General features: G+C 47.7%; 1 protein-coding gene across 13 annotated transcripts in view; it reads right to left on the bottom strand.

Moving 5' to 3' along the window:
• The window catches only part of GRAMD1B (GRAM domain containing 1B), a 261,587-nt gene that overhangs the window by 55,568 nt on the left and 184,049 nt on the right, over positions 1–21,970 (bottom strand). Inside the window, exons 1-2 of one of the 13 annotated variants that reach the window (XM_086339714.1) lie at positions 14,503–14,646; positions 13,995–14,202 (exon numbers count right to left, since the gene is read on the bottom strand). The exons of the other annotated variants lie outside the window; for them this stretch is intronic. Of the exons in view, the coding sequence (XP_086195840.1) occupies positions 13,995–14,038 (44 nt within the window). The 5' untranslated portion in view covers positions 14,039–14,202; positions 14,503–14,646. Of the gene's footprint in view, positions 1–13,994; positions 14,203–14,502; positions 14,647–21,970 lie in introns of those variants that run through there. 13 annotated transcript variants of the gene reach the window in all.

The following is a 21,970-nucleotide window of genomic DNA, read 5'->3' as shown; positions in this document are numbered from 1 at the left end:
TTTAAAACCTCCAACAAGACTATGTTAACTCCTCTCCCAGTTACCTTGCTAACAAACAGTGCTTCCTAAAGTCTGACCACAGTCCCACATGCTACAGTTCGGTCCTGGCTTCCCACAGTTAGGTCTGCCTGAAGTCCCCAAGAAACAGGGGCCCAGGGAAAGAGGACCAAGGCCCTTGGCTTTCTGCGGCGACTTTCCTGGCTGCATCTCCCACCTCCACTGGAGACACGGGAGCCACAGCCCCCATCCGCTTGGCATCCTGCTCCCATCCTCCCGCCCGGTGTGGTCGTGTTGGCCCGGGTAGACAGTGCCAGCAAGCCAGCTTCCTGATCAGCTACCCACACAGTCTCAGATCCCCGAGCAGAACAGGTCCGGTGCTCCTCATCTAGGTTAACTCATTTGCTTGCAGTGAAGTCAACTGTTTCTACCCCAGAGATTTCAAGGTATGTACTGGCTGCCCTACCCCCAACAGCTCCATCCGGGGTCTCTGGCCACAGAGCCTTCCAGCTCTGGCTCATCCCCAATCAGAGCCCTCCTCCCCACCCCCAGATTCTTCATGTTCACTTTCTGGTTCCCCCTGGGCCCAGTTCCGAGAATACCTGGCTGATCAAACTTAACGGCTGTCACAGTTTCAACGTGCTGTACAGGCATATTGTAGAGCATTAAAAGACTGCCCGATACATTCCAGGGCACCCTACTCTGATATAGCATCGGATTAGAAATTTAGAAAGCCAGTTTCAACTGAAACAGTTTGCTGAAGGCCTGCCTGGGCCCTGCAGGGTCAGGATTAATGCCAGTGTGTGGAGTCAGCAGGCTCAGGGTTGAGGCCCAGCTCTGCAACTTGCTGTACAAACCTGGCCCCTAAGCCTTATTTTCCTCATAGGACAAATGAAAAACATGGATACCTATCTCAGAGGACTGTTGTGTTAAATGAAATAACACAAGTGACACAGATCTTTAGTGTAGTGCCTGAGACATAATGAATGCTCAATAAATATTTCTGAGCTGATAGTATTAAGGTTTTTGTTCCTTTCTGTAAAAACTGGATTATTCTTGCCCTTTTCCCTCAGAGTGGTCTATGAACATGCTTTGAATGCTCCCAAATATTACTTCCCATCAAAGTGAAAGTGTTAGTTGCTCAATCGTGTCTGACTCTTTGTGACCCTATGGAGTGCAGCCCTCCAGGCTCCCCTGTCCATGGGATTCTTCAGACAAGAATACTGGAGTAGGTAGCCATTCCCTTCTCCAGGGGATCTTCCTGACCCAGGGATTGAACCCAGGTTTTCTACATTGCAGGCAGATTCTTTACCGTCTGAGTCACCATGGAAGCCCTATTACTTCCTAGTGAAAATCGCTCAGTCACGCTAGATTATTTGCGACCCCATGGACTATATAGTCCATGGAATTGTCCAGGCCACAATACTGGAGTGGGTGGCCTTTCCCTTCTCCAAGGGATCTTCCTAAGTGGGAACCAAATCCAACTGGGATGCTTCCTTGAAGTGCAAAATCCCAACCGCACCCCACTCAATAAATGACAATTTCCAGGAAACCGTCTTGTGAATCTGCATTGAAAACAAGCACCATAGCTCATTCTGACGCACTCCAAAATTTGAGAACGAGTGTTCCCATGGACTAATCGTGTAAGTATCAAGGGATAAATCTGTTTATAACTCTCTTTAGTATATTAGCTGTTCAGTGTCTACTGGGTGGGTGGACTCGCTGGAACAGAAAATCAGCTGAGCTTGTCAGTTCAGTTCAGTTCAGTTCAGTCGCTCAGTTGTGTCCGACTCTTGGCGACCCCATGAATCGCAGCACACCAGGCCTCCCTGTCCATCACCAACTCCCGGAGTTCACCCAGACTCACGTCCATCAGGTCAGTGATGCCATCCAGCCATCTCATCCTCTGTCATCCCCTTCTCCTCCTACCACCAATCCCTCCCAGCATCAGTCTTTTCCAATAAGTCAACTCTTCGCATGAGGTGGCCAAAGTACCGGAGTTTCAGCTTTAGCATCATTCCTTCCAAAGAAATCCCAGGGCTGATCTCCTTCAGAATGGACTGGTTGGATCTCCTTGCAGTCCAAGGGACTCTCAAGAGTCTTCTCCAACACCACAGTTCAAAAGCATCAATTCTTCAGTGCTCAGCTTTCTTCACAGTCTAACTCTCACATCCATACCTGACCACTGGAAAAACCATAGCCTTGACTAGACGGACCTTTGTTCGCAAAGTAATGTCTCTGCTTTTGAATATGCTATCTAGGTTGGTCATAACTTTCCTTCCAAGGAGTAAGCATCTTTTAATTTCATGGCTGCAGTCACCATCTGCAGTGATTTTGGAGCCCCCCAAAATAAAGTCTGACACTGTTTCCACTGTTTCCCCATCTATTTCCCATGAAGTGATGGGACCAGATGCCATGATCTTCGTTTTCTAAGTGTTGAGCTTTAAGCCAACATTTTCACTCTCCACTTTCACTTTCATCAAGAGGCTTTTGAGTTCCTCTTCACTTTCTGCCATAAGGGTGGTGTCATCTGCATATCTGAGGTTATTGATATTTCTCCCGGCAATCTTGATTCCAACTTGTGTTTCTTCCAGTCCAGCGTTTCTCATGATGTACTCTGCATAGAAGTTAAATAAGCAGGGTGACAATATACAGCCTTGATATACTCCTTTTCCTATTTGGAACCAGTCTGTTGTTCCATGTCCAGTTCTAACTGTTGCTTCCTGACCTGCATACAGATTTCTCAAGAGGCAGATCAGGTGGTCTGGTATTCCCATCTCTTTCAGAATTTTCCACAGTTTATTGTGATCCACACAGTCAAAGGCTTTGGCATAGTCAATAAAGCAGAAATAGATGTTTTTCTGGAACTCTCTTGCTTCTTCCATGATCCAGCAGATATTGGCAATTTGATCTCTGGTTCCTCTGCCTTTTCTAAAACCAGCTTGAACATCAGGAAGTTCACGGTTCACATATTGCTGAAGCCTGGCTTGGAGAATTTTGAGCATTATTTTACTAGCGTGTGAGATGAGTGCAATTGTGCGGTAGTTTGAGCATTCTTTGGCATTGCCTTTCTTTGGGATTGGAATGAAAACTGACCTTTTCCAGTCCTGTGGCCACTGCTGAGTTTTCCAAATTTGCTGGCATATTGAGCACAGCACTTTCACAGCATCATCTTTCAGGATTTGAAATAGCTCAACTGGAATTCCATCACCTCCACTAGCTTTGTTCGTAGTGATGCTTTCTAAGGCCCACTTGACTTCACATTCCAGGATGTCTGGCTCTAGGTCAGTGATCACACCATCGTGATTATCTGGGTCGTGAAGAGCTTGTCAGAGGAACTGCTGATGGAGAAGACCCCAGGGTTGCTGGGACTGGGCATGAAGGTGTGGTTCTCAAAACTATGGACCTCCCTAGTGGCTCAGTGGTAAAGAATCTGCCTGCCAATACAGGAGATACAGGTATGATCCCTGGGTTGGGAAGATCCCCCAGAAAAGGAAATGGCAATGCCTTCCAGTATTCTTGCCTGGGAAATTACATGGACAGAGACGCCTGGTGGGCTACAGTCCACAGAGTCACAAAGAGTCAGACACAACTTAATGACTAACCAATAACATGACACAACACACCTTCTTTTGGTGCAGGAGCTTGATAATTAATCATGAGATCCCGTGCCCACAGCCATACTACAAGCACCTCATCCCTCCCTGCCCTTAGTATCATCGAGTTAAAGCTGATTCTGATATCCAGTTGTCCCTAATTCCCAACAGCTGACTATTCTGTTAACCAGCCATGCACCTCCCATCCCCATGACAATTCGGAAGTCTCATCAGTAATCCTCCTCACTTCTTTATAATAGCACTGCAAATATCCATGCAAATTAGCCAGCTCCACTTTGAATTTTCCTATAGCACATGTTCGAGTGTCTGAGACAGGAAGGCCCACAGGTGTATTTGCATAACATTTGCATGAAATTTCCATGCTACCTGCAAATGCCTCCATTAAATCTGTCCACCTAAAATGGATCCAAATTCAGAATTTAGGGGAATTCCCTGAAGATGGTTGATTTTCGATTCCTCTCTGTGTTCCTGCTTGTCACATAGTGGCTCTGTACCCATTAAATGCACACAGCACAGAAGATGGGAAGGGCAGACCCAATCAGAACTTTGTAAAGAAGAAAAATGGCCCAGATCACAAATCCTAATTGGGCTCCACGCTCCCCTTGGGCTCTCCTCCCTGGAGAGCAAAATACCAAGTCATTTAGGAAACAAACAAACAAACAAACAAAAAACTTCCCAGGCCTGTTCAGTTCTTGTTACAATGTCCTGAAGCTCTTGGTCTTGGCCTTCTTTACCCATGAATACAAAACCACAGTCTCAGGGATGACTGTTCCAGAGTCAGAAGGGCTCATCTGATCCAGTCCTCTCTCTGTTATGGATGAAGCACAGGTCCAGAGAGATGATGTGACTGTCCACCAAGGGGTTAGCAGGAAGCCGGACGGGGTGCTCAGTAGGGGAAGTCTCAGTGACATTCCCCCCTCCCCACGCTTTTTAGGATAGCAGATGGGGTGGGGTTTGGAAAGGACAGAAAATGTAGTACAGTTCCCCTAAGAGGACCGCCTGGTGACCATGTACAGAGCTCACTCTTTGAGAGCCTAGCACTTAGAACCTAGACCTGGTAACAACTTTGCCACTGGGTCCAATTCCTTGTTTAAGGGAGAAAAAGCCAACGGTGCCTTATGTGTCACACTGTGATTACCTGGTTGAAGAGAAGGGCCAGACAGCCTCTAAAGAGATGCCCTTTTGTTGCTGTTGGCACTTTTTGCTGGTCTGTTTTATTCTTGCCTGGAGAATCCCACGCACAGAAGGAGAGCCTGGTGGGCTACAGTCAACGGGGTCACAGAATGGGACACAACTGAAGTGACTCAGCATATACAGCACGCATTGTTTATGGCATAGAAGCTCTCTTCCCAACTTACGCTAAAGCAGGTCTCTCTCAGCCTGGTTCCAGCACACCACACTCTGGCCAGAATGTAGCATCATGCTACATTTCAGCAAGGCTAAGGATAATGCTCTTCCTTCCTGCCACAATTCATACAGTACAACTTCAGACCGTGACACAGAGTGGGTCTCCCTCCACTGCCAGAAGACCAAGATTCTGACAGAGATGAACAGCTCGTTCCCTCTTTTCTGTGCTAGTAACTTGCTGAAATGCCCTGGGGGCTTTCCAAGTTGGGCCTTTGGGTGAAATAGACACAGTGTTCAGGGACAGGTTCTGTTTGAAATTTGGAACCAAGAACGCAGAACTAGATTGTTACCAGATCAGACCAAGGGCAGGGACACTTTACAAACGGAAGCTCGACAATTCTCCAGACTCACTATGTGGCCAATGGTCACCCCAATATTGGCTCAAAGGGTCCACATGGCCCAGCCCCCACCCCCTCTCTGCACTGTCCCTCACTGGGTCCCCATCTCTGTAGCTACTGTGTAGACAATTCAGGGCACTTTTTATGGCCAACAATTTCCACTGACTCATTCTTCCATCCCTATCTTGTTCAAGTACCTATGCGAAGTTAATTAAAAAAAAAAAAAAATCCTACAAAAGGAATGAAAGGTAGCAGAGCCCATCCAAAACATCTGCAGCCAGCCGTCTAATGCCTTCTAGGTACATACTTGATGGAGGCTTCCCAGGTGATGCGGGGTAAAGGATCCACCTGCAGATGCAGGAGATTGGGGTTTGATCCCTGGATCAGGAAGGTCCCCTGGAGGAGGAAATGGCAACCCACTTCAGTATTCTTGCCTGGGAAATCCCACGGACAGAGGAGCCGGGCGGGCTACAGTCTACGGGGTTGCAACGAGTAGGACACGACTGAGCACACGGCAGGTACATACTAGATACATTCTCATTAGGGAGTTAACTTAAGCCTGGAAAAGTACTTGTGGAGAAGATCTTAGCAGTGACTTCAGTTGTTGATGAATTTATTAATTGACCAATTAACAAAAAGACAAGGTCCATGGAAAGTCTTTGGCCAAGGAGAAAGGCAGAAGGGTATCAGTTACCCTTTTACTGGTGTTTCTGGTTCAGAGAGGTGATGGGTGAAGAGAGGGTCAGAGACTGGGCAAAGGTTGCCTGCCTTTTCCAACACAAGCCAAGGAGGACAGATTCTCATCACAGTGGCCACAGGCTCCATCCACCCCACTCCCCCACTCCCTGGCTTTCCTGAAGCTTCTGTTCAGCCCAGAGTTTGGAATTCAATCCAGGAACAGGCATGACAAACACTATTTTTCATTTCCATGGAGACCAGGGCCTGCAGTAGAACCAGGACTCCATGCCTGAAATGCCAAAACAGCCTGACCCACTTTCCCCCTTCCGACAAGAACAAAGTAAGTTCATTTGAGTCCGGCCAGAGCTGAGGGACAAGCCAGAGCTCCAGTCATCTCTATGGACGTTTCAAAGAGGAACAAATGACGATAACCTCTGAAAATTGATGACGCGACAGAACCAGTGGACATGAATTGTTTTGCCCAAAGGGTGCACAGGCTGCACCAAATCCATTCTGTGTCCTTGGCCTCACCTTCTGGAGGGATGGACTTGATGGCCAGCAGTCCATTCCTGGGATCCACACTCAGGGATCTCCCTCAACTTCTTTTGTACCACTTTCTCCTTCCCTCTGTTCTGGCCTCCTTGGATCTTTCTGTTCCTCAAACACACCAAGTTCACCCCTGCCCCAGAACTCTCCCCCTACAGTTCTGAACTCGGATTCCTTTTCAACCTTTAAGTCAAAATTCAAACGTCCCCTCCCTAGAGTAGCCTGTCTTGAAGAACCCCTGCATCTACGGTGCCCTCCCTGTCTCCAGGAGGTCCTCACATCATTCCACTTCCCCACTCCACGGCACTTGTCAGGACTGGGAGTTGTCTTTATTTGTTGTTGTTGTCATTCAGTTGCTTACACTGGACTGAACACCCCATGGGGGCCGGGGCCTTGTCTACTGTGTGGTTCCCCAGTGCCTCTAGTTCAGTGGGATCACAGATACGTATTGCATGAATAAAGGAATGAGCTCTTTCAACAACCACTGTTCAGCTACTCCGTTAAGAGATTTCTTTCCCAAGCTTGCCCCAGATCTGCCTTCTGACAATACCGGCCCATTGGTTCTTATTCTGATTTCTGGATCCATGAAAACTAAAATGTGACATCACTTCCAGACTTTGCTGGCCTGGTCACTTTGTCTAGACATAAGCGTACATATCTGAGTTTAAATTCTGTGCTGTTTCGTGTACCCTTGAGAAAAGTCCCTTTATCTTTCCATGTATCTGTGTTCCTTGCCTGTTGGATGATCACAACCTAGCTTACTAGGATGGGGGACAGAAGCTTAAAAAAAAAAGGCAGCACATCCCCAAAGTAAAGGGGTCCCTATAATCTGTTTACGGAGGGAAAAGGGGGGTTAGAAGTCGGGAGTGAATTTCCAGTTAAGGAACTGCATCCTGTTTCTACATTCCGTCCTGTCCACGAAGCAAAGACCAGGAGTAAAACACAAACTGCCGCTATTCACACCTTTAGCTAGCCCCCACTTCCACAGGGCTAGGAGGACAAAGACTTAGCATGAAGCAGGAGATGCTGAAATGAAACAGGCACTTACTGATGACGGACGAGTTCCCTTCTGAGGCTGTTCACAGCAGGACAAACCTAAAGTCTGGGAGAGAGTCCTGCGGGTTTGCAGGCAGTGCTGGCTGAACTGATCTATAATGACAGTCTGCAGTCTGGAAGCGGCCTTAGTGGGCATGCAATCCCAACCCCCACTGGATGCAGGAGCTCCCTCTTCGAGGCCCTGACAACAGCCACCCAATCCCCACACCTCAGGTTTCCAAGGAGAGAGCACCCACTAGGTGGCTGCGTACATGTTAGAACAGCTCCAAAGTTTTAAGCCCCGTGGTCCTTAGTTCTCCACGATTCTTGATGATCATTTTCCATCCAGCTATCTCTGAGCTTTACAGTCTTTAGAAATTAAGCTAACTTTGCTGATTGGGTGTCGTTAAACCGGCAATTACTGAACACCTACTACGTATGCATCTCCCGTGTTTTACACATTCTCCCTGAGGACCCCACGGGACAGCCAACTGTGTTGTGGTTCTTTGTAGATACACAGGATTAAATACACATTATTAAACATGATACTGAATACACAAGAGGAACTTAATGCATTTACACTTGACTATCAATCTCAATCAAATATAAGTACAATCCACTCAAAATATTTCGGAAGCCTCAATACCACAAACCACTGGGACAAGGCAGGGAATTCAACTGAATAGAACTTCTGGCTTCGTCTAAGTTTGATCCACAAGGGCCCCACACCCAACTTCTGCAAGAGAAATGTTGCTACTAAAACTACAAGGAGCTTGTGCAGAATCCATCCGTTCCTTCATCTGTTCATCCATCCATCCATCCATTCATCCAATTAACAGCTGAAGAGACACACTCCAAGCCAGATAATGCTCTAGGCATGAGGGACTCAGTCTTTTTCTTTAAGGAATCTATCACCTGTGAGAGAGACAGACGTGTAATTAACTAACCCTGCAGTAAGAGCTACATGCTGCTGCTAAGTCGCTTCAGTCGTGTCGGACTCTGTGCGACCCCATAGATGGCAGCCCACCAGGCTCCGCGGTCCCTGGGATTCTCCAGGCAACAACACTGGAGTGGGTTGCCATTTCCTTCTCCAACGCATGAAAGTGAAAAGTGCAAGTGAAGTCGCTCAGTCGTGTCCGACTCTTAGCGACCCCATGGTCTGCAGCCTACCAGGCTCCTCCATCCATGGGATTTTCCAGGCAAGAGTACTGGAGCTACATGGAGTCAATCAAAACAGTTCCCCCAGTCACCTGTCAAGGAAGCCAGGCAGTCCTGGTTTGGCTCCTTTCCCTGTGTGTGAAGTGAAGATTCCTCAGTTGTGTCTAACTCTTTGTGACTCCATGGACTATATAGTCCATGGAATTCTCCAGGCCAGAATATTGGAGTGGATAGCCTCTCCCTTCTCCAGGGAATCTTCCCAACCCAGGGATTGAATCCAGGTCTCCTGCATTGCAGGCAGATTCTTTACAAGCTGAGCTGAGCCACAAGGGAAGCCCAAGAATACTGGAGTGGGTAGCCTATCCTTTCTCCAGTGGATCTTCCTGACCCAGGAATCAAACTGGGGTCTCCTGCATTGCAGGTGGATTCTTTATCAACTGAGCTATCAGGGAAGCCCTCCCTGTGTGTGATCTGGGAGCAAATCCCTCCTCTCTGCACTTCAGCTTCAACCTGTGAGAAGATTGGATGTGAATGTGGCCTAGCCCCCCACAGAGAAGTGGGGTGGGGGTGATAAAAAGCATATACAGGACACATGGTGAACTCCTGAGAGCAGAGCATTCTCTCAAAGGAACCCAGATCTAAATCCAGCAAAGGATCCAGAAACAGGATCCAGGCAGTCTGGGGGGTGTGTGTGTTAGTCGCTCAGTCGTGTCGACTCTCTGCAGTCCTGTAGACTGAAGTCCGCTAGGCTCCTTTGTCCACCGGATTTTTCAGGCCAGAACACTGGAGTGGGCTGCCAGTTCCTTCTTCAGGGGATCTTCCCAACCCAGGGATCGAACCCAGGTCTCCCACAATGCAGGCAGATTGTTTACCATCTGAGCCACCAGGCAGTCTAGGCCCCTAGTTATTTCAGCATCACCCGCTTTCCCTCTGGTCAGGGCAACGCCACTGGAGGGACCAGAGGCCGGGGCTGGCTGTCAGGACAAAGTCCCAACCAGGCCGGCAGTCCAGGTGGTGTGCAAAGTGTAGGTGCCCAGGGGTACAGAGCAGCATTTGGCATATTTTTCCCTCCTGCGGCTCCTTCCTAACCTTGCTGTCTGAGCTAAGCAAGTGGCTAAACCCCTCCAGACCCTGTGGATTCAAACCCAGTTCTGACTCACTTTCTGGTAGAGAACAAACAGAAACAGAGCTGAAGAAGAACCATTACGTTGGGCTTCCCAAGTGGCTTAGTGGGTAAAGAACCTGTCTGCAATGCAGGAGACACAAGAGATGCAGGTTCGATCCCTAGGTTTGGGAAGATCCCCTGGAGAAGGGCATGGCAACCCACTCTAGTATTCTTGCTTGGAGAATCCCGTGGACAGAGGAGCCTGGCGGGCTGGAGTCCATAGGGTTGCAAAGAGTCGGATACGACTAAAAAGACTGAAGCAAGTAAGATCATAGAAATTTTAGAACCAAGAAGTCTGTAGGAGGCTCAGCCAATCTGTCCATTTGCTGGCAGACATCTATGTCACCCAGAGAGGCTGTACCCTCATATAAATATATTCAGAAGGGGAGTGGGAGGGGCTTCCCAGATGTTCACAATAGCTTTGTATCCTGGGTCTTGCCTGGTGGTCCAATGATGAGGACTTCGCCTTCCAACGCAGGGGGCACAGGTTCGGTCCCTGCTCAGGGAGCTAAGATCTCAGAGGCTTCATGGCCCCAAAAACAAAAACATAAACAACAGAAGCAATGTTGTAACAGATTCAACAAAGACTTTAAAAAGGGTCCACATTAAAAAAATCTTAAGTAAAATATATCTTGAGCTGGTGCTGGTTACACAGGTGTATTTAGTTTGCAAAAATTTATCAAGCTCTATGCTTGTGATATGTGCAATTTTCTGCATATATGTGTGTGTATATTATACTTAAATAAAAAGTTTTAAGCACACAAAGTTTTAATAAAAAAAATTTTTTTTTTTTTTGGCTGAGCCACATGGCTTGCAAGATCTTGGCTCCTTGACCAGGAATCAAACCTGGGCCATGGCAGTGGAAGTACAGAGTCTTGATCATTGGACTGTCAAGAAATCCCAATTTAAAAAATTTTTAAAGAACATAGAAACTGAGGGATGAATGTCCGCTCTTATCAGTAGCCTTCTTTAAAATAAAATATATTCAGAGTACAAAATTCCAGGGCTTTCCTCTATGATCCTTCTCATTGTCTCCTGCAACCATCAGGAAGTTCTTTGTGATTAAAAAAAAAAAAACAAAAACCTTGTTATAATGCACTCAACGCCATTTTCTTTTATTCCAGCTTTCCCAGACTTGAGGTCGGTTCATTAACTACAGCACCACCTCTGTTCCTATTCTCCCTCCTTGGATGGAATGCATCTAAGGCCTCAAACCTATTTTTAGAAGTTTAAAATCATTTCTCCTACATTTCCACCTAATCTTTGTTTACAGTCTACCTCAAGTGACAGGGAGAGAATTAACTGATGATGTAACTCATTTCACCTTTGGACAACTGTTCTTATTTTAAGCTCAATCTGTTTCCTGTGGCTTCCCACCAAAGGTCCCACATATCTGCCCCCTTGGCAGGTGTAGAATAAATCACATTTCTCTTCCAAATGCACTTTTAAAGTGGCTTTTGTGCTCCCTCAGCCTTTTCTCCTTCAGACTTGCTAGTCTCTCCAGCCTACCCCTCAGCCAAGGGGTTCACTCTCCTCTAAATGAATTCCAGTTCCTCAATCCCCCTTTAACTATGGAGCCCAGACATGGTTGTAGAACAGCAAATAAGTTTTCTGATGAGCTCAGAATAGAGCAGAACCATCACTCCATGTGCTCTGGAAATGAGACTGCAAACATATATTTTTGGAGTCATCTTCTGAATCAGAGGAATCTAGAATTAGTCACTGGTGTCTTACATATCTCTGGCTACAGCCTTGGGGCTACAGAGAGTGCCTGGATGCACAAAGTACGCTTGTATCCCTACAAGAGATACTCCCCAAGCCCACCATTCCTTCCCCCTCCTGGACAAACTCAAGTTCTGGTGGAATGATGAAGAATCCACTCAGCTCTCAGCCCAACTCAGGTTATATTCCAATTCTGAACCTTTATATGAGCATCTCCAGGACAGATACGGAACCACAGCAATGCTCTCAAGTGCAAATGTTTTCCTCCTTCCAGTCCAAACACTTGCTCCTTGGACCCTAACTGCCTGACTTGCAGAAAAGCTGAGGTTTTACCTGGCTGGCCAAGAGCAGAACAGTGAGCTTCCATCTGAGGTCACTAGGAAAAGTGAATTCATTCAGCCCTCTGTCTGTCACCATATAGAAGGGTGTGTGTGTGTGCAAACATGAGCAAGGTGAAGGCCGCTCACGTCTTTCACACTTTCTCAGGGAGGTCTCAGGTGATCATCAGGCCATTCTAATCAGGACTAATTCACAGGTCAGCAAATTATGACCCAAGGGCCAAATCCAGCCCACCACCCATTTTGTGTGACCCACGAGCTAAAAATGGTTCTTAACATCTTTAAACGGTTGGGGGAAAAAAAGCCTATCTTGTGATGTGTGAAAATTGTATGAAATGGAAATTTCAGAGTCCATAAATGAGGTTTTATTGGGAATACAGCCATGTGCGTTTGTCCTTCTATGTCTGTGGCTGCTTCTGCTGTACAAAGTAGTGTTGAGTCATCGCAACGGAGACGGCCTGGGTCACAATGCCTAAAGTATCTATGCTCTGCGTCTTATAGATACAGCTGGCAACCCCTGGCCGAATAGTGTGTGACCTTGAAAGATCAGTGTGGTGCGTCTGCCTCTCCTCTGTCAAGCTGGGGAGGAGGGTGTGTCTGTGACCCACCAATAAGGCACCTGTGCTTGACAACTCCAAGGCTGAGGAAAGAGGCTGCAAGTTGGCTCTTGCCTGCACAGAACATTCGTAGGGCCAAAGAACGGGAGGAGCTTTTCTCCCAGGTAGGATGACAGAAGCTCCCACTCCTTCATTCTCTCCCAGTGGGGTACCACCATCCATGGCCTCAACACTGACATACTCCTGCCACGGCAGCTCCCTGAAACACCCCTTTCTCCCCCCTTCCTTCAAGGCCAGCTCCTTCCACCCGGGTCCTAAACTTCTCCAACCCACAGAGTGCTATCCAAGGCAAAGGAGGAAGGCATGCCCACCTCCAGGCTAGCCGGGAGAGGGAGGTGGGAAGCGGAGGAGCCAGGGGGTGTCCACAGAAGCAGTTTGCTGCGAAGTGTCACAGAAGGTAAAGAAGCGAAGATCCCTTCCCCCCAGCCCTGGCTGAGCGCCGGGCTGAGTCTCCGAGGAGACAGAGCTTCAAATCCTCCCCCACCCTCCACTTGCCTAAATCAAGCAAATAACTAACAATGCAAGGAGGTGTGGGGGAGTAAGGCCCAGCCACTGGGTATCTATTTTCTGAAAACACATGGCAAATCTCTGAGCCAAATGCCGGCTAAGCCAAAGAATAAACAAATCCCTTTATTTCCCTGAGACTGGAGCTATCAACTTGCCCTCTCATCCTCTCCTCCCGTTAGCCAGAGCCATCCATCAAAGAAGCAGGATCTGTCTGTGAGAAGGTGGCCTCACCTCTGCTCTGGTCACCTCTCCCCCACCAGGGGCACCCCAGAGTTAAGTCAGTGGGTGGAGACCTGGAGGAGCACATGGCCTGTCCACACCTCCCCCAGAAGCTCCGGCCTGGTCGCCCCAGAATGCAATCCTCTGCCCTTTTTTCTCCAAGTTACAGGCCCTTGAATAAGTCTCTATGGCCAAGGGGACTCCATCAGCCTGAACCCCACCCCTCCCTCCAGCCGCCCTGGGCCCACCCCTCCCGGCTCTACGGCTCAGCTCAGGCAGTGCTGCCCTGAGGAAGGTGAGGAAGGGGGAGAGAAAAGAGCCAGGGAGGAAAAAGAATGAGGCATCTCTGTAGCATGATGTCACCCCAGCTGCTTTTGGATCCCCCCAACACAGAACAGAAGCAAACAACATGGACTCCGGATTTACTGTGCCTGGAAAGGTCTGTGTTCTCGGCGGTTCCGGTGGCCTGCGCCAGCTGGAAACAGTTCGGCAGCCAGAGAGACAGGCCCTTGCTCCAGCCCCCGGGGCCCCCATCCGACCCCTGGGCATAGGCCCCCCTTCCAAAAAAAAAAAAATGCGCGGAGGAAACAAAGATGGACTGACACATACATAACACGCACACACAAGCGTCAGCAAGAGTGAGCACTAACCTGGCAGCCATTGGGAAGGTAGTGGAGCACAGTGCAGAGCTCATTCATTCATGCACTGGGCAGTGGGGGGCGGGGGCGGGGAGCGGGGGCCCTGGGGGCGCCGGAGGGCACGCACCTCCATGACCATCCCACGGCCCTGTGGCTAACGGCGGGGGGCAGGGCGCTCACAAGCTGGGGGAGCTTCCTTTCTCTGCTGTTGCCAACCGCTCTGGAATGGTAAGCATGACTCCCCGTCAATTTCTACCCCCCTCCCTCCCCTGCGGCCGGTATTTGGCGTGGTCTTGCAGTCGAACCAGAACACCGCCGAGCCCCTCTCTCCCAGCCCTCACTCCTTTTCTCTCTCTCCCTCGGACTCCCTCCCAAGACAGCTGTTCCCGGATCCTGCACGCACGCGCACAGCGCACAGACACACTCAGCCACGCACCCCTCCGGCGCGCGGACACACTCGCACACACGCACGCAGACACGCGCGCGCACACCCCGCCGCCGCCGCCGCCTGCCGCTTTACATAAGCAACTCTTCGGTGCAGTCAGCTTGCTCGCTCTCAATTATTCATGCCGCCCTGGAGGACCGAGCCGCTGGGGCGGCGAGCGCCGTTATTTCCTCTCCATCCCCCAATCTGACAAAACACCAGATGATGCTCCCGAGAGATTCTGCTCCCTTTGCTGCCACCAATTATTTCCCAGGTGTTGCCTATTAGGTCAACCTGTATCAAGGAGGTGATACTAAATCAAAACACAAGTGCCTGGCTCAAAATAGAGCCTTGCATCTTTCAAAGGATGACAGCTGCGCTTATTGCCTGAGCCTTGGGAACAGAGGAAGGGAAAGCGGCGGCACTGGAGACCACAGAAAATGACCGGGACTCTTCAGGGAAGCCTACCCCGGACTTCCAAGGCAGCAGGCCGTGATACCTGTGGGTCAGAGCCTTAACAAGTAAAACAATTACATCCACGACAAAGCATGGTCATCTCAAACTCTAAGCGGCACCTCCAAGAAAAAAAAATTTTTTTTCTCCTGTCCATTCACTGGAATGGGGCTTCCCTGGTGGCTCAGTGGTGAAGAATCCGTCTGCCAATGCAGGAGATATGGGTTCAATCCCTGGGTTGAGAAGATCCCGCAGAGAAGAAACCCACTCTAGTATTCTTGCCTGGAGAATTCCGTGGACAGAGGAGCCTGGTGGCCTACAGTCCATAGGGTCACGAAGAGCTGGACACAATTGAGTGACAAAACAACATTCACCGGAATGCAGCACTGGTACAGAAACAGTCCAGATGAATATTCTTTCGGATGAGAGGTATTCTATTCAAAATGACTTTAATGGAATACTGTGAAAGTCATTTATGACTTACAAAGCACTTTCATTCACATTAATTCATTTGATTTCCACAAGAATCACCTACAAAGGCTTTGTTAGGATCACAGCTAACAAAAGGATGCTGAGCCCTGGAAAGGTGGGAGGTCCCATGGCAACAAAGGCTGAGCTGGGAATCCAGACCACCTGACTTGAAATCCCATAAAACCCCAAGGATGACTGTCAGAATTCAGAGTACCACCAGTATTTTTTGAGGGGAGGAGCAAAAGGATCCAAAATCTGGACCAAAACAAACATCAAAAGCAATGGTGACAGCTCACTGTTTCTCAAACTTTAAGGATCTTCTTAAACCACAGATTTTGATGTACTAAGTCTAGGGGAGGGCCCAAGAGTCGACTGTTATAACAAACTCCCAGGTGATGTCCATGTTGCTATTTCATGGACCACACTTTTGAGTAGCAAAGGACTGGTTTATGCATTCTCATTCTTCAGGTGTCCCTAAAGGGCAGAGTTTGGTTTGCCTGCTGCAGCTGCACAGGATAACATGCTGAAGGTGAGTAATAATTATGATCCATCGATGCCACCTGTGTCCTCACCAGACTCAATACTTGTTGGGCATCTGTTGGCAAAAAGTCTCATTCTGGGACTGCCAAGCCCTATCAGCTCATCAAGAAAGGTCCTTCCGGGATTGTTTATACCTGCAACCTGTCGAGAGAACAGCAGCCTCACAGTGTCTAGGAAGCACCTAGGTTTGCACTGTCTGGCCCCCACCTCATTTACCTAGAGGAATTTCAGTGCCAAAGAAAGGTGTGCTGGCAATGCCCTGGGCCGCAAGCACTGCCCCAGTTCTACCCGCCTGCACTTGTCTGGTCAAGTCCGGCTTTTTCTGAAATGCTGACCACCTACCTACCTCCCCTTCTGTTACTCTAGAAAAAGATCTCAGACTCTGGGGTCCAGTCTGCATTCAGAGCTATGTTTTGCTGCTTTCTGGCTCTGTGACTGTTGGTTGCCCAGCTACCCTCTTCTCAGACTCATTTTCTTCATCTGCAAAAGCCAAAAATAGGTATATGTCCTCTTGTACATGGTTGAAAAAAAATGATAGAATAAAGGTACAAGGAGGCTGGTTATGTCCCCCACCTCTGAGCTTATAACTGTAGTACAGAATATAGAATTTAATTGTAGCTTTTGTTGTTCATGCTGTTAGTTTTATATCCCTAAGCTTGTAGGCGACTTCTTTCATGTCCCTCCAACACGTAGGAGTACTGGGTACAACAGAAGTATCAGTAAGTATCTTTGCACTGACTGTCCCATCCTCCATTAAGATAGGCAACAAAAGGGCTAGTGAGGCCAAGCTGCCCACACCCTGGTCTTACCTTCTCTATTCACTATGTGACTCTGGACAAATCATACTTTCTGGAGACTTTGCTTCTTCCACTATGAAATGCAGAGATTTCACCTTTCTTCTGAAAGAGCTCTGCATAGCTCAACAGTGTTAGTATCTACATGATTCAGATCAACAGCAGTGGGTTAAAAAGGCAGATGCAGAGATCAGACAAAAGTCTAGTCAAAGCTATGGTTTTTCCAGTAGTCATGTAAGGGTTGGACTGTAGAGATGGCTGAGCACTGAAGAGCTGATGCTTTCTGTGTTTTTGGAGAAAACTCTTGAGAGTCCCTTGGACTGCAAGGAGATCAAACCAGTCAATCCTAAAGGAAATCAACCCTGAATACTCATTAGAGGGACTGATGCTGAAGCTCCAATACTCTGGCTAAGTGATGTGAAGAGCCAAGTCATTGGAAAAGACCCCGATGCTGGGAAAGACTGAAGACAAAAGAAGAGGGTGACAGAGAATGAGATGGTTAGATAGCATCACCGACTCAATGCACATGAATCTGAGCAACTCAAGGAGACAGTGGAGGACAGAGGAGCCATGGGGTCACGAAGAGTCAGACACAACTTAGCAACTGAACAACAGTATAAGGTTAATGAACATTAGAGAATGTTTCTGAAACCTAGGCCCCCTTAGTCGAGTCCTATTCTCAACCATTAATTGTGTATGAATAGAAGGCTACTGACTTGCCATGAGGCGGGAAGGGGCCTTTTCATACTCATGGTGTTTACAGATTTGCAGTGCTGTGCTCATCCTTCCTCAAGTCACAGTGCAAACTCCAAAGAGGCCAGCTGAACCTCAGAGAGTTGGCAGTGACCTGGACAAAGCTGACCGGGCTTCCCCAGATGGCATTCCTGCCCCTGACTCAAATCTCCACATTTCAAGGGCTGAACAATTTGCTGCCTAAATTCCCAAACTGCTTTTTTGTAAATGAATTTAGGACACTGAGGAGAGAGTAAGGTATCTTTTTCTGAATTAAACCTTTCCCTCAGAGATATGGAAAACTCACATGAGTTTCTATTTTTGAAAGGAAAAGCGGTTTCTGAGAGCCTTGTGCAGCATCAAAAGCACTTTCCAGAGAGCACCCTGGAGGGATCGGGGGAAGAAAAAGAAGTTAAGGCATCTGCAAATCCAACTGAACCAAGTGGTTCCATTCAATCCAGTCCCATTCAATCACATGCTATAAAAAGGTCGGTGCCTCCACGGTATCTTGTTCATCTCAAGTGCTGTTTCGGATAAGAATGGAAGGTAGGGATGATAAAGATAAGGTCTTATCTCTGAATCCTACGCCCACCCCCAAGGAAAACAAAAGAGTTTTTTACAAGCAAACACTTCAAAGATTTTAACTAAATCTGAATTTGTTGAATAATGGGCCATGCATGCATGCTCAGTCCCTTGAGTCGTGTCTGACTCTCTTTGATCCTATGGACTGTAGCCCACCAGGCTCCTCTGTCCATGGAATTTTCCAGGCAAGAATACTGGAACGGGTTGCGGTTGCCATTTCCTCCTCCAGGGGATCTTCCCAACCCAGGGATTGAACCTGCAGCTCCTGCATTGGCAGGTGGACTCACTAGCGCTCCCCATCCACCGGAAGCCCATTAATTACGGGGAGTGATAGGCTAAAGAGAGCCTGACTCTTATCATCTAAAGCACGCGTGCTTTTCCAAAGCATAAACATCTAGGAGATTCTGAAATGTGTGGGGGTAAGTCAAAGAAGGAAAAGGAACAAAGATCTATGTTTACTGAGAATCGACCATGCACTGGTCACATATTTTATTTTATTATATATTTTCTTATGAAACTTTAATCAAACAGATGAAGAAACTGAGTACAGAAACCCATCCTTACCCAAGATCACAGAAATATTTCTAAAATCCACGTTTTCAAACCACACCATGCTACTTCCATAAATAAACCCCTTACTAAAGAAAAGGCACTTTTAAGTTCCCTGCATTTAATCATAATTGCTTAGCAGCAGCAGCACTGCGTTTAGTCCTCAACACAACCCTGCAAGGTAAGTTCTATTCTTCCTACTTAGGCGAGGTGTCCATTTATTGCTCCTCAGCTCCAAATCCACCCTTCTTTGCCTCACCTTGTGATGCGGGATCTGTACCCACTTTGCCAGCCGCCCTGTGAGCCTCCCTGGCACCCCAGCCTGCAGTCTCTCAGGAACTTTCTGTGCCATATACTGGGTGACAGCCACACCCATCCAAAGAGCTCTGAATCGTACTCCTATGTTGGGGGCACACTTACAAACTGTTCCCTTGTTGGGTGTTCTGCCTCATTCCTAGAGGCCATGACTGCTCCCTACCTCTGTTATTCCTGCATTCTTTAGAGTCTGCTCTACTCATTTACCCATTAATGATTCTTCATATTGAATTTTCCCTGTTTACCATATTGGTGTGGTCTCAGTCTCCTGACTTCTCACTGCTCTATAGGGATAAGCACACAGCAGCTCAGAGGAATAAGACACTGCCCTTGTCAGTAATAATAAAATGGCTAAAAGCTTATAGAGCAGGGGTCGTCAGCCTCCGGGATCTAATGCCCAATGATCTGATGTGGAGCTGATATTTTAACAATAATACACCCAAAGTACACAATAAATGTAATGGACTTCTGCTGTGATAAACTGTGTCAGTCATGTCCAACTCTTTGAGACCCCGTGGACTGTAGCCCACCAGGCTCCTCTGTCCATGGGATTCTTCAGGCAAGAATACTGGAGTGGGTTGCTGTGCCCTCCTCCAGGGGATCTTCCTGACCCAGGAATTGAACCCGTGTCTCTTATGGCTCCTGCATTAGCAGGCGGGTTCTTTACCACTAGTGCCACCTGGGAAGTCCCAGATATCAGTAACTGGCTGTGATCAATTAATTGTAAACACCATGGTCCTCGGACCAGCTTGAATGCCCTTAAATCATCCCCAAACCATCCCCCCCCATGCCCCTCCCCTGCACCTGTCCGTGGAAAAGCTGTTTTCTGTGAAACCGGTCCCTGGCATCAAAAATGTTGGGGACCATGGCTCTAGGGCATTCTATGAGCCAAATCGTTTTTATACATTTAATGTGTACTCCCTCATTTAATCCTCACATCAACTCTCCTTTACAGATGAGGAAACTGAGGTATCTCAGAGATTAAATAATTTCCCTGGATTACACAGCAGAAAGAGAGACCAGAGTTTCTGACCCCACAGTCCATTCTTGGCCAGGCTGCTATCAGTTGGCTGCAGTCAGAGAGAAAGGGGGTCAAGGAAGCACAAGTGGGACATAGAAACACAACAGTCTTCCACAAAGTTTGGAAGAGAAAAAGAAATTAAATTGTTAGCTGGAGAGGTCCACATATCTCTGAAGAATTCAAAATATGAGGGGGTACCATTAAAGGTCTTTTAAGTCAGCCTCTTAGTGTAAAAGACGTGGTGTACCCTGGTCATCAAATACCCAGGAGACCCTATTAAATATCTCTTTTGGAATTAATGCTTGTCCGTGTTTTATGAACCATTAATGTGGGAGAACGGATGATTCACAGGTCCCCACTCTGCCCTCCCTGAGGTCCCAAACCCAGACTTTAATCCAGGGAAGCTGGGTTGGGGGTTCTGAATGAGTAGATGGATTGCCTGTGACCCAGCTGTAACCCAAGACCTCTCATGAATACTGCATCTCTCACATGAGGGACAGTGATGTCTACATAATTAAAACCTGAAGCAAGAAATGGCCAGAAGGGTGGGGACAGAGGGATGAGGATTCAGATAGATCCAGCACCACTCACACCCTACCGTACACCAACACCTCCGCTAAAACCGTGCTCACTGGTTAGGTAGACTTCAGCAGGATACAAGCTTTCCCGAGAGTCAAACGCACTCGAGTAGGACAGAAAGATCCATCCCCTGGCCCACTGGGAAGAGAGCTTTCTTGGGAGGGGCTCCCTCTACGTATTAGTCACAGCGCATGTTGCCATGCCTGCTGATACTACCAATTTTCTTAGGTGTGTGCTCAGTCTCTCAGTGGTGTCCAGCTCTTTGTGACCCCATGAATTGTAGCCTGCCAGGCTCCTCTGTCAACGGGATTCTCCAGGCAAGAACACTGAAGTGGATTGCTATTTCCTTCTCCAAGGGGATCTTCCCGACCCATGGATTGAACCCCCGTCTCCTACAGTGGCAGGTGGATTCTTCACCAAGGTGCCACCAATTTTCTTGTAACTCTATCCAAATAAAATAACTGACTCCTGAGCATCACTGTCTTCTTTTCTAAATGATCCTGACCATCAGTCCTAGATTTTCAGCCAGGATTAAATATAAACCCACAGAATGGTCTATACCAGTGACTCCCAAACTTTACTACACCTTGTATTTTTTACATACCCCAATGCCCGGTCCCAGCGTGTACCAATTAAATCAGCGAGTCTGGGGGGTTAGAGCTGGGCTTCTGTATTTTCTAATGATCCTGATGTGCAGCAAAGTTTAAGAATCACTGGTGTATAAAATTTTAATCTTAATTCACTTTTAATGTAGTACAAACATTCTTCTGAAAGAATAGTGATCTGTATTTTCCAAAAGTCAAACTTTTTTTTTTTGAACCAAGACATTTTCCCCTATCTTTTTAGAATCTTCAGAATTAGAGTGGGTGCTCGGTGGCCATGGCAAAAATCTACACACGAGAACAGTCCTTGTGTCCTGCCCCAGAGAGGAAGAAAGCCCAGACCCCCACATTACACCTCGCATGTGGAAAGGACTGGGGGCAAGGAACTGGAGTTGATTCCTGGGGAGACAAAAAATGGGATTGAGGCCAATGAAGATAATCTATGATCATGATTCAATGGGAAGCAGTTGGTAAGAAGAGTCTGTGTGGATCCCAGGAAGCATTGGGAAGTGAAAGTAGAAAAAGTGAGGAGGCCGACAGATCTGATCGGCAACTCAGGGGAAGGACCTGGTCTCACAGAAGAGGGACCATTCTAAGGCAAGGTGTCCTCTTTCCTGGAGAACCGAACTGCCCAAGCAGGAAGGCCCATGAAGAAGAAACTGCCAGGAGGGTGGCTGTAAGTGGGGTTGGAGACCTTCAAAACACAGGCACAGAGATAAGCTAATTATTTGATTATGCAAATGAAAGTTGTTTAACTTGCCCACAAACCCCAGGGTTAATGTGGAAGAGGATTAAATAATAATGTACCTGGCTCTATAAGAAGCGATTATGAGGAAGAAGAGACTTAAGGCCAAGTGCAACGTCCTCGACTACGAGACACATGTAAGAAAACCACAGTGCGGTGATTATCTGCACGAGGCTTCCCT

This window comes from Bos grunniens, chromosome 15, assembly GCF_055505025.1.
Source record: "Bos grunniens cultivar Pamir isolate PY7600 chromosome 15, Bosgru_T2T1.0, whole genome shotgun sequence".
NCBI lineage: Eukaryota > Metazoa > Chordata > Mammalia > Artiodactyla > Bovidae > Bos > Bos grunniens.
The sequence above is the reverse complement of the archived record's forward strand: the minus strand, read 5'-3'. Positions and strand labels throughout refer to the sequence as shown.